At 38.3% G+C, this 12,275-nt stretch overlaps 1 protein-coding gene across 36 annotated transcripts in view; it reads right to left on the bottom strand.

Moving 5' to 3' along the window:
- Window positions 1-12,275, bottom strand: part of MAGI2 (membrane associated guanylate kinase, WW and PDZ domain containing 2) — a 1,324,949-nt gene that overhangs the window by 170,821 nt on the left and 1,141,853 nt on the right. For 14 of the 36 annotated variants that reach the window (XR_014816025.1, XM_021102528.2, XM_021102532.2 and 11 more), the window contains 2 exons: window positions 10,139-10,328; window positions 1,504-1,545 (listed from right to left, as the gene is read on the bottom strand). Coding sequence is in view for 32 of the 36 variants with exons in the window: in XM_021102528.2 (XP_020958187.1) it covers window positions 1,504-1,545; window positions 10,139-10,328 (232 nt within the window). In the remaining 4 variants the exon portion in view is untranslated. The remainder of the gene's footprint in view (window positions 1-1,503; window positions 1,546-10,138; window positions 10,329-12,275) is intronic. The other 22 variants (XR_014816024.1, XM_021102530.2, XM_021102533.2 and 19 more) reach the window with 3 other exon arrangements.

The following is a 12,275-nucleotide window of genomic DNA, read 5'->3' as shown; positions in this document are numbered from 1 at the left end:
CAATATCTTCCATATTTTCTACATATCTCAAAAAAATGACATGGAAACTTACAGAATGAAATGATCTCAAGCACATATAGTCTCCAAGGGGTGTTAGAACATGCTGAGATGGATAATGAGCTGTCATCATGGAAACACTCTAGAGATGTGTGCTGTGAGCCCACAGACCTGAAATAGTACTATTATTATGAAACGCTCTTTTCAACAATTGTTTCAGTGTCTGGCTTTCAATCCAGCACTCTAACCAGCTGTTCAAAGTACTTCTTAAGAGTAAGAAAATCTGAATCTTCTATTTCCCCCTTCATTTCTATAATAACATGAAATATTTTAGTCCAAACCAAATTAATATGTATTTTCAGAATGGCGAGGTCAAAATTTTTTTTTCCTTTTAAGTAGCTTAACTGATTATTATTAAAAGCTCTTAAACTTGAAACTATGGTATTCTAATCTAACTTAAAATACTATTGAAATATAACACCTTATAATTTGTATGGTTAAAAAATAAATTGATATAGGTACTTAATTGATGTGAAAACAATTTCATTCTACATTAGCAAAATTTTTAGTAAGACTGAAGGAAGTGTTTACATTGCAAATATCTTGAGATTCTCTAGCTTCTTATTCCTATTTATCTGGTCTAATGCCGTCCACCATAAACAAAATGAAAGCTACATAGGTAATTTAAAAATCTCTAGGCATTCTCATCGTGGTGCAGCAGAAACAAATCCAACTAGGAACCATGAGGTTGTGGGTTCGATCCCTGGCCTTGCTCAGTAGGTTGGGGATCCGGCGTTGCTGTGAGCTGTGGTGTAGGTCGAAGATGTGCCTTGGATCTGGCATTGCTGTGGCTGGGGTATAGGATGGCAGCTGCAGCTCCAATTTGACCGCTAGCCTGGGACTCCATATGCCATGGCTGCAGCCCTAAAAAGACAAAAAAACCCCAAAAAACTCTAGTAGTCATATTTTAAAGAGTCAAAAGAAACAAGCACAATCAATTTTAACAAAATGTTTAACCTAACATATCCAAAATATTATTTAAGCATTAATCAATATAAAAAATAATTAATATGATATTAATACACTTCTTTCTTTGGTACTAAGTTTTTGAAATCCAGTGTGGATTTTACACACATCTTATAGCACATCCAAACTCACATTTCAAGTGCCTAATACCCACATGTGTCTTCTTCTATATTGGACAGCATGGATTTAGTCAGTCTGGTGGCTTTAGTACCTGGTTTTTAATCTAGTCTTCAGCTTAAGCATTTTATGAAAGAACTTAATGAATATGACTATTTTCTTTTGTCCTTTGTTTCCTTGGCAGCCACTTAGGACAAGCTTGGTGAAACCTGGCCTCTACCTTAAATACATGCTTATGTGGGTGCGTGAAATCAGCACAGTGATTATATACTAATAAACTGATACTACTTAAAATAATGGGTTGTTACACAAAATGAAAGACGTTTCAAATTCACAAGACTGTGAGTACTGATGAATACTTGCCAGAGGAATCCATTCGAAAACTGGTCCTTGGTGGCACTTGTTCTGGATGGGAAAATGGGGAATTAAAATTGAAATTCATTTATGGCATTTTAAAAGTTATCTTTACTTTTTTTAGTTGCAATTAGAACTCACCCCCAGTTCTGTGCTCATGTTAATGATTTTTTTTTCTCTAAAATCCATGGGAGTTAATGGATAGATTCACCATTTTATGTACATAAATATGTCCGTAAATGTATTTCTTTCATATGCAGGCAAAAATCTGAATTCTTTTAGGTCAAAATGGAAAAAAAAAGATAACCATTTCAAACATTAGGCTTTGATTCTCATTATAAGAATGCTTATTTGAAAGTAATCAGAACCCGAAATATACACACAGTAAATAGAGGCCTTCGAAATCAGGTTATCATATTGTGTCATCAAATACTAAAATGAAAAGTGAAAAATTCAATGATTGTGTTGATTTATGTACACCAGTCCAAATTTTATTTTATTTTATTTTATTTTTTTGGTCTTTTTTCCAGGGCCTCACTCGTGGCATATGGAGATTCCCAGGCTAGGGGTCTAATCGGAGCTGTAGCTGCTGGCCTACACCACAGCCACAGCAACTTGGAATCCGAGCCGCGTCTGTGATCTACACCACAGCTCATGGCAACACCAGATCCTTAACCCACTGAGCAAGGCCAGGGATTGAACCCACAACCTCATGGTTCCTAGTCAGGTTCGTTAACCACTGAGCCATGATGGGAACTCCCAGTCCAAATATTTTGATACTTATGACTATTTGGATAGCTGAAGTTATAAATAGGTCCTTGAGTAAAATTGATTTATTTTAGCAATGGGGATCCTTCATGAGAATTATGATGTTATCTATGCTACATATAACATAAAAGTTTGTGGACATGAGTACAGAAACTATATATATGTATTCTATAATTCATCTATGGAGTACTATAAAAAGGAATTTTATTATTAAACTTAAAAAATTAAAATAAGATCAGATTCTGACTGCTTTCTTACTGAGCTTTGTTTCAAATGAAGAGTTCTGCATAATACAACAATGAACAAGAAACAGAAGCCTCTGAGGGTGATGATGAGGCTGTACCCTATACAATCTGTCTCACTCATTGCAGGGATGGGAGAGGGGTAGGGTGGGGGCAGGGGTAGGAATGAGACTCCCTGCTAGTCAATCTGTGTATTCACAGTAAAGGCAAAATTCATTTTCTAGCAGAATTGTTGGTTTTTTTTAAAAACCCTCCAAGTTTAGCACGAGTGCTTAGGATTATGAATTGAGAAATACCCTTTCATCATAAAGATGGAGCTATAACAGGGGTGGAAGACTGTTCCTTTCTAAACACTTCCATTAGTTATAAAAGTGACATTTTATATTATCATACTCTCACTAGGACCTACTTGCCATCCAGCAATTACACTCAGTTTACTGCAGCCCCCGATAGTCTCATTTTTATTCATGAAAAGTACTTGGGGTTACATTGTCAACTTGTGCTACCAACAAAATGCTTTGACATACTAAATAACTTTCAATCAAGGACTGATTTTAGGGTTTACTTCTCATATTTCCACCCCCTTTTATCCCTTACCTGGTTCCAGAAGTGTTAAATTTTAGGCTACGGAAATAAATTTATAAGCCATCAGACTGAATCTAATTTCTAAAATACATATGAAAAAACATGTCCCCAACCTCACTTTTATTTCACTATCTTTATTACTTAGCCATTTCTTTCTCCATTAAAAGGAACCTATAAGATGTTTAAGCAATACTGCAGTCATTTACAAAACTACTCAAAAATACTATTTTTGAAATTAGATTTCCAAATAAAAATGTACTGATGAAAAATAGCAAATATCACTTAGCCAAATTTACTGATCTCTTTTACCAATATATTATAACCACAAAGTGATGCATACTGTGATATATCAGAAACTCCAGCTGAAAGACAATTTTTTTTCACATATCAAATTATAACATAAATTATACTGAAGACGGCAATAACTGCTTTCCCAAGGAAACAAAGTACAGGAAATTAACCTTCAAGGTATGGTTAAGGACATTTTAAATGATAATGTTATTAAATTTTTTCTGGTCTTTTATGATTGTAATGTTAAAGTGTCTTAACATTTACATATCATCCTATTTTAATCTTTCAGTAAAATAAGACAGTGTGCTGGAGAGCATTTGTGGGTGGTGCTTTAAGGCCCCTGGACACCAGCAATGACTGAGAAAATAAGGCCAATTCTTGATCTAGCTGTTTTCAGACATGCAGATATTCTCCTAGAAGCCAAGACAGTCTTTATGATCACTGAATAGCTCGCTGCCTGCAGGTATGGCAGCCATGAATTTATCAACACCTTTCAAAGACCTATTGATGTTTCCAGCTTGACTGTGTTGAGTATTTAATCACAAGGGCAAAGGAGACTGGAGAAAAGAAGGCTCGAACAGAAGCAGGTGCACAGGCTTCAACACCGTGGAGCTGAGCACAAGGAAGCTTGTGCATCTGGTATGCTGGGGTTCCCACCATCGGTTTCCATTTAGAGTCTCAAGTCCTATGCTGTGGTGGTTGACAGTTTTATACCACCCCAGCTTTTCAAGGGCTTTGCCATTCGGATGGGTTACAGTGAAAACTACAACCCTTGTTCACTAATAACAAGGAAAGAGCAGCAGAGAAACCTAAATGGTTTAGAAATACAAGCACCCATCTGAGACAAGCCATGAATTATATGTGCATTACAAATACTGAGCAATGAAAGAATTCCACAACGAACAACAAACATGTAGGATAAAAGCCATAGACGTGAAAACACAAAGGTCCATTTTTGATCAGCTATGACTTATAATTTCATTTCAAATTTAGTACTAAAAACAGTTTTGTTCCTCCATTATGCTCTTTAACTGGCCTGTGGTTACTCTCTGATTGCTACCTTTGGTGCAATATTCACTGCTTATTGTGGGTTAATGCTTCCTCATTTTTCAAAAGAAATATTGATCAGGTGAGCTCATTTTGAAGAAATTCCAGAGGAATTTCTGTTCCAAGGAGGTCCTACCAGAAGGCACATTATACCATACGGATCTCTGACACTTTTATGATCCTACATTTGAGTGATGTCTTACTGCAAAGGACTATGGACATGTTGTGCTTCATAAATTGTTTATTTATAATAACCAAGGTTCAATGTGAAGAGAAAAAAAGTTTGAACAACTTCAGTCATAATTTAACTTGGGTTCACACCCAGGGACAGAATTATAAGAGAAGAGACTCGGGAACAAGGATTTTTCTTCTCTGTCTCTTTCTGCTTTCACCAGCTTGTCTGCTCTAGCTTCTAAGTCTGCAATGGGAGTGCTCAAGAAATGGCCCCGCAAGTTAAGGGTGACAAAGATCAACCTTTAACATAAATATGACTTAAAGAAAAGTGAAGCAGTAGGACGGAGCCCTCACTGCTAAATCACCGAGGTCATGAGCACGATCAAAACTTTATTCTATAGGATTCCAAAGTGAACCATTCCCATTTTCTTTGGGAAGCACTTTGGTTTGCCAGGCTTGGCCTTAAAAAGAGAAGCCAGGATAGCCATTTTTCTGCAGTCATATTAAGTACAATCTTTCCTAGGAGCCCAAAGACACACCATATCAACTCCCTTTGGCCCTGTGACTATTGCAGTGTTGAATCTGATTTATTCTTTGTGATAAGAATGAGGACTTCACTCAAACGAGTGATGCCTCACTACCATACCTTTTCTTCTTAGTTTGCCATGCTCTGGATTTGCACATCTGCACAGTTTCCTGGCTATGCAAGTTCGCTGTGAGTTTGGCTACCAAGACCTGTCACTACATATATCTTTACCTGAAATGATGGATAAAACATACAGACAAAAATCCAGTCAGCCAAATAAATTAGCTTGAAAGACATCTGAGTAGGTTTTAACATATTTATTCATGGTCTGCACATGTAGATGTATGCTTTTCTTAGACAGTAATGATGTGTATCTCTTTAAGGGACTATGTAGTAAAGGGAAATCATATATTGTATCATCCCAATGAGGACAGTCTGGCATGAAAAGGGAGCTATTAATTATGCAGGACAACACAGAACGGGACGGTCCCAGGCAAACTGGCATGTGCAGTCACCCATGTAGTCTTATGGGTAAGTAGGCCATTATAAAATGCTTCTTATCATATCAGAAATAAATGGCTGAAGCAATGGTGCAATCACATATAGAGAAAGAATGGCAGGAGGAGGTGGGAAGGGGAGGGAAAGAGGTGAGGGCCTTTAGAAGGTCTTTTTCCCCAAGGTTAGAAATGGTGTACAGAGCCCAACATTGAGAATGCTAGCCTACAAACTGAGACAATTCATGCTCTTCCTCTTGTGACTGCAAAGAAAGTTAAACTCCTTTCATGAAATTTATGGGAAATGGACAGAGCAGAAGTAAAAATAGCATTGCTTATCTCATTACACAAAGGTGGATATTTTTCTTCGCTTTCAATTTTGAAAACTCCAAGTAATGGAAACAGCAAGAAGTCAATTATCAACAGAGACCATTACACAAAGAAAAGTGAGGTTTATCTAAAAGTCTTGGGTAGAGATGAGGGTGGGCAGATGTTTGCTATTTTCTGGAAATTGCTGGTAATGATATAGGGTCAATGCTTGAATAACTAACATGAAAACCCAGAAACCCTACTGGTTGAAATTTCTTTGGAGACTTTTTAGGCATGGTTCTTCTATTATGTATAAGCTTTGAGCTTAGTTGGAATGAAGTTAGCTGGAAAAAATTTTCTTTTTGCATGGAGTTCTCCAATAAAAATTAATGGGATTTTTGATAATTAAAAGATATTTAACGCAGGAGAGTCTCCTGATTAAACATCAACTTTGCACAAAGGACAAGAAAATATAGGTCTAATTGTATTTAAACTACCATCTATATTTACTGCACAATTTTGCATGTTAAAATACTGATATTATGTACTTTAGTGTGTAATGCAGTCTCATTCAGGAATTGTTTCTGTCCCCATTTTAACTGTAAGCATCATGTCGGAGACTATTTCTCATAATTTTTCTCCTGTGGCGTGTCCAGCAGAGTTCTAGACACATACTGTGTTTAATACATTCTTGTTGATTAATGCAGAGCCTGGAGTTGCCACCTCTAGGCATTCTGTCTGATGCTCTGAAATCAGAGGCACTGCCTTGCCTGCTGGGTGGAAGAATCTTCTTTCGCTCTCAGTCCCATTTCATCCTAAGGAGACCTTATGAAGTCAGGAGATGTTACTAGCTTTCCTCTCATAGGCATGTACCTGCCGTATTCTGTGTCTTGTGACTGTAGTATCCTACAGTTGTCTTTGTTTGTTTAAAATCACAGCATTTTTTTTTTCCCCCAGGAATAACATCTTTTAAATCTTTATTAAGACGTCCTGTGCATGCACATTCAAATGTCAGCATAATCTAATTATGAGCCAAATGAGGCAGAGCACCATTTACATCATTTGATAAATTTCCATCATTTGCAGGGGACTGGTAATTTGAATTCAAATGCTTTGTGACAGCCTGGATATAACAAACATTTTATACCTCTGTACAGCAAAAGCCTGTGGATGGAAGTACATCCTTTTATTTGGTTACTGCAACTCAGTTTTGAATGTGAATGCAAAAAATCTGTTCAGTGTTAGACTGAACTGTAAAGGAGGATACCATGAGATCATTATAGGTCAGGGAAAATGTCAAAGGACCTGGGTTAGACAGCTGTGGTTAAGATTCCTTTCCACACTTTCTCTGATCTCACCAATATTTCCTCTAGGAAAAAGTTCGGGGACACAGGATAAAAAGAGCCAAACCTAAACGCTGGGCATGTGATTCAAAGGAATAAGAATAGAGTGGCTCACCGTCAAAATTGCAAATATGGGTTTTTCTGTTTGGATGCATATATTTCACAATCATTAACAAAAAACACCTCATATTTGAGAATGTTGAGAAACAGACTGTGCTTTCCCCGATTCATTTCAAAACATTTTTTGGTATTGTTCTAAACCTTTGAATGAGAGGATGAGACTTTTGCATCTTTGGAAACAGGAAGTTTGGTGGCAAAGGTCTGTTCTGTTCTACCGAGACCCTCACGCACGAAACTGAGAGAAGCAGAGTGAACCCATCAGCTATCCAGAGACTAGAGAAAGTGGTGCCTTGCTTTTTTGGTTTCCTTAATCTTCAGGGCAGAGCTTTTCTTACTTTGACCTGATTTCTGTGTTTCATTCACACTCCATTTAGTGTTATAAAATAATAGGATAGAAGGAGAAGGATGGGAAAGAAAATGAGCTTGCCTTCTTTTGGCTCCTAAGAGTGTGACCCTGAAAACAGTACTGTGACCTTAGAAACATTAGAGCGAGCTGCAAAACAAGAAGGGGGGTTGCGTGATGAGAGAAGCAGAAGTCATGGCAGGTGTGGGGCTCTAATAGGGGCGTAGGGGGGTGGGGTGGGGAGTCAGGGTGTTGTTGGAGTGACTGTGGATGCAAAGGGGGTACAGAACTCCCAGAGGAGGACTGAAAAAGAAAGTCATGGGAAGTTAAGACGGATCAGTTTGCTTGGTTTGTTCCAGGTGACGAGTGGAGAGGTAATGAACAGAAACAGCATTGCGGGGGCTGGATAAAGAAATCAGAATTTGTTCAGGGTCAAAGAGAAGGTCATACACAATTGCTGCTCAGAAACTGAGGGCACAACAGCATCAGACACCACAAAGAGAAGACTGAATAAATACCAACATCGCCTTTGTCCTGAATAATACAGCCCTGCATTGGCCAGGAAGCTTGCAAAAAGGATGGGAGCAAATGACTAACGCAGGGACAAAAACAGGAGGAAGCATCTCTTGATGATCCCTACAGGTAACCACAAAATTCAACAAGCCAAGGACGGGAGGATGATACAAGAATCCTACACTATTTTTCCACCTTCTGAGTTAGAACTTTCTGATATCCTGATCTCTACTTGTTTACACTTATTCTTATTTCCCAGTTAAATTTGGGAGAGCAGGACATGTCACTTATCTTTGGCAATATCTTTATCTCCTCACAGTACTGAGAGTCAAGCGGGTGTTCAACAAATACTTGGTTATTGAAGCAGAAGAGGTAATAGAACTGTGCTGAAATTTTTTCAATTTTATTTTTCAGTATAAATGAGCATCAATACCCTGAATTCCTATCCTGCATCATACAGTGAAAAATGCCTACTTTGTTTTTATTCTATCACAGCAAAGATATTCTAACTCTTCAGCCCTTTAAGGACATTTCAGTTCAGCCAGAAGGAGAAAAATGAAATACAGTAGCCCTGACATAGCCGATTATTTTAAAGAAAGAGGCAGGGGTAGGGGGTGGGTGGGAGGTTCATTTTGATGAAAATGATTTCTCAATGGCCTGCTGCCCTAACGAGTTTATCAACAAAATTACTTTTACAGAGAGTTGTAGAGGATGGGGAAAAGGTATTATGTCTACTTTCCCCCTTACCAGCTGGGTGCATAATTCTCAGCCCCTGAGCTCATCAAAGAGTAAGCAGATTTGAGATCCTCTGAGATCAGACACAATTTAAAACTTGCTATTCATGCTTCAGATGATAAAGTTGGAAAGAAGACACTAGCAGAATACCAAACCAAAGGAAATCAGCAGACCATAAATGGGAGCGCCAGGGACCAAACCCTTCTCAGTAGGCTAGTTTTCTTGATACATTACTCAAGTTCATATTATACTGTATATTCCCCTCATAGATTATACATTCATGCCATTCAGATTCCTGTCCTCTAACATTCAGGAGAGATGACCTATTAGATGGTAGAAAGAGGCACAATGAAGATATCTTCAATATTAAAAGCCTTTGTTTTCTAATATTCATAAAGTACAGTGAAATAATTTTAGAAGACCGTCAGTAAGGGTGACAAGTGCATACACAATATTTTATCTTATGACTCAACTGTCAAATGGGTCCCAGTGCATTAAATGAGAAGCAGAAGTTTCTGGTAGAAATGATTGGCATCTGCTCAGTGCTGCTTTCAGAACCTATCATTTTCACCATTATGAGTTGGAAAGACACAGCTAACATTTTACTCACATTCCTAAAATCTTCAATGACTACATTCACGACTCTAAGAAAATCTAAGCTTTAGACTCAAGAGCAGACTAAATGCAAAATCCCAACCATTTATTTTTCTTATTTGGTGGCTTAAATAAAAATAGCAACCTCCTCCCTCACTCCCTACCTCTTGCCCCCAGATGGATTCCTGATTTTCCTCAGGGGCTTAGGGGGAAAGCAGAAAGTAAAATTTAAAGTCCAAAGATATAAACTCTTTTTGAGTCAACAGACTTTCTTTCTTTCTTTCTTTCTTTCTTTCTTTCTTTCTTTCTTTCTTTCTTTCTTTCTTTCTTTCTTTTTCTTTCTTTCTTTCTTTCTTTTTCCTTCTTTCTTTCTTTTTCCTTCTTTCCTTCCTCCCTCCCTCCCTCCTAAAGAAAAGTTTAGATCAGATGGTTTTACTTTTGAGATACTTTTTGAACCTCAGAATATAAAATCACACCAGATCATTTCAGCCTCTGTACATCTCCGGGCAGGGCTTCAGCTATTACTAAGTGCACCCTTGTTTTATGTGGCTTTCACTTACGCCTACTTTCATAAATGGCTCTAGATTTCTCGTAGAGCTCATATGGGTCAGGCTTCCTTGGGTCAAAGGCCTCTGTTGAGTCAGGGAAGGAACTCCTGTGAAGGGCGGGTGGGAAGGGCAGGTTCTGTGGTATGGCCGGAGCAGATAAACTCGTTTGAGGGCTGCCTTGGTTCTCCCATCGGTCCATTATCTGGAAAACAAAAGAGAACAGAGAAAAATGACTGACAATGAACTGTGTCTTACTGTTTCCCTTGTCATACACCACAGCCCTCACCTTAAAGATCAACTTTCTTGCCCTGCAGACTTTTCTTTCACAAAACACTCAAAACTTTGGTATATGTGCCTTGAGAGAAAAGATTCTATTTCTATATAATAAAGCACCATCGTTGGTTAAAAATATGTGTGACTTCTGAATGCAAATTTTCATAAACTTGTCGCCTACTAGCTAGTGATTTTTAGCAAATCGCTTAAGCTCTGAGTCTGTTTTTTCCCTATAAAATAGAGATAATACGTATCTCAAAAAATTTATGTGTAAGTCCTTATAACCATATGGCATTATTCCTTTTTTAAGATGACCTCAATTCAATACATCTTTATTAAAGAAGATAAATCAGCTGCATGTATCCATTTGATACCTATGCATATCAAAAACACTTCCTATACTTAAACCTCTGATTACTTTCCTCACAGTTTATAAGTAATTACACAACCCTTGGGTACTTTTGAATTGTTCAAGTCTTCTATGATGCTTCGTTTACTGCTGATCTGGTGGTTTCTTCTCCCCAGTGCTGCTGCTACCATTGTGATTTATTAATGATCTGTGGAATACTTCCAATTCACCATGATCTTTCATACGTATTATCTTCTTTGATCCTCACCGTAGCCCCATGAGGTAAAGCAGGGACTCATCTTCTTTCACCAAGGAGAGAGCTGGGTTCACTGAGATCACCTGTTTGCACAGCTAACTTCAATAATCAATGAGGTGTTCATCCAAACTCAGCTTCTGCTCCTCTACTTTGACTAAACCTGCTGTGTATAGAATGAGACGAGGGTACCCTCTTATCTACAGTTCTGCATTGGCTGAGCTTGTCTTCAGGATAAAGACCACTCTCTACAGAGGAGGATGGTGGCTCCTCACTGCCCAGGTTCTGTTCCTCTTTTTCACATTGGCTGATGGCCTCTCTCTCATTCCCTAGGATCCACTCCATCAGGTTCACTTCAGCCTCTGAACCATTGCATATTTCTTTCTCTTTCTACCTACAAAGTTTACCCATTTTCCATTCTTTTGTCTCCCTTCTGCATTTTACCTGGCTACTAGGTTCAAATGAGACATCTCCAGAAGACTTTCACTGACTATTCCTGACCTGGTTATCTGGTTACTTGTGTCTTCTAGTTCTCTCACAACGCCCTCTACCTACCCCTCGCACCCGACTGTCACTGCAAGTCTACCTTTGTTTCTGCAAAAAGATTATGCTGGGGAAAGAAACTGCAGGGGCTGCAGTCTCTCTCACTGTTGTATTACCAACCCATAGCAAGCGCCCAGAGAATGCTAATTGAGTGAATGAATGAAATCATCAGTAAAATATGGTCCCTTGTTCTTTCTTTAAAACCAGCTTTGGGGAGGTCCTGTCATGGCTCAGTGGAAACAAATCTGACTAAGCATCCATGAGGACATAGGTTCAATCCTCGGCCTTGCTCAGTGGGTTAGGGATCCGACGTTGCCATGAGCTGTGGTGTAGGTCACAGATGGCTCAGATTGGGCATTGCTGTGGATGTGACATAGGCCAGTGGCTATAGCTCTGATTCGACCCCTAACCTGGGAACATCCATAGGCTGTGGATGTGCTCCTGAAAAGACAAAAAATAAATAAACAAAATATAATAAAACCAGGAATGAGATCCTGCTGGTTAGCACTGGGAACTATGTCTGGTCACTTATGATGGAGCATGATAATGTGAGAAAAAAGAATGTATACATGTATGTGTAACTGGGTCACCATGTTGTACAGTAGAAAATTGACAGAACACTGTAAAACAGCTATAATGGAAAAAAAATCATCATAAAAAATCAATAAAAAATAAAATAAAACCAGCTTTGATAATACACTATTTTGAGCTTGGCCAGATTATAGCCTTCT

The sequence above is a fragment of the Sus scrofa genome, chromosome 9 (assembly GCF_054392235.1).
Source record: "Sus scrofa isolate SSC_HxYL_T2T_F1_AM1 chromosome 9, Sscrofa_HxYL_maternal_Yorkshire_Landrace_v2.0, whole genome shotgun sequence".
Classification (NCBI taxonomy): Eukaryota; Metazoa; Chordata; class Mammalia; order Artiodactyla; family Suidae; genus Sus; species Sus scrofa.
This window is presented reverse-complemented; position numbering and strand designations above follow the sequence as displayed.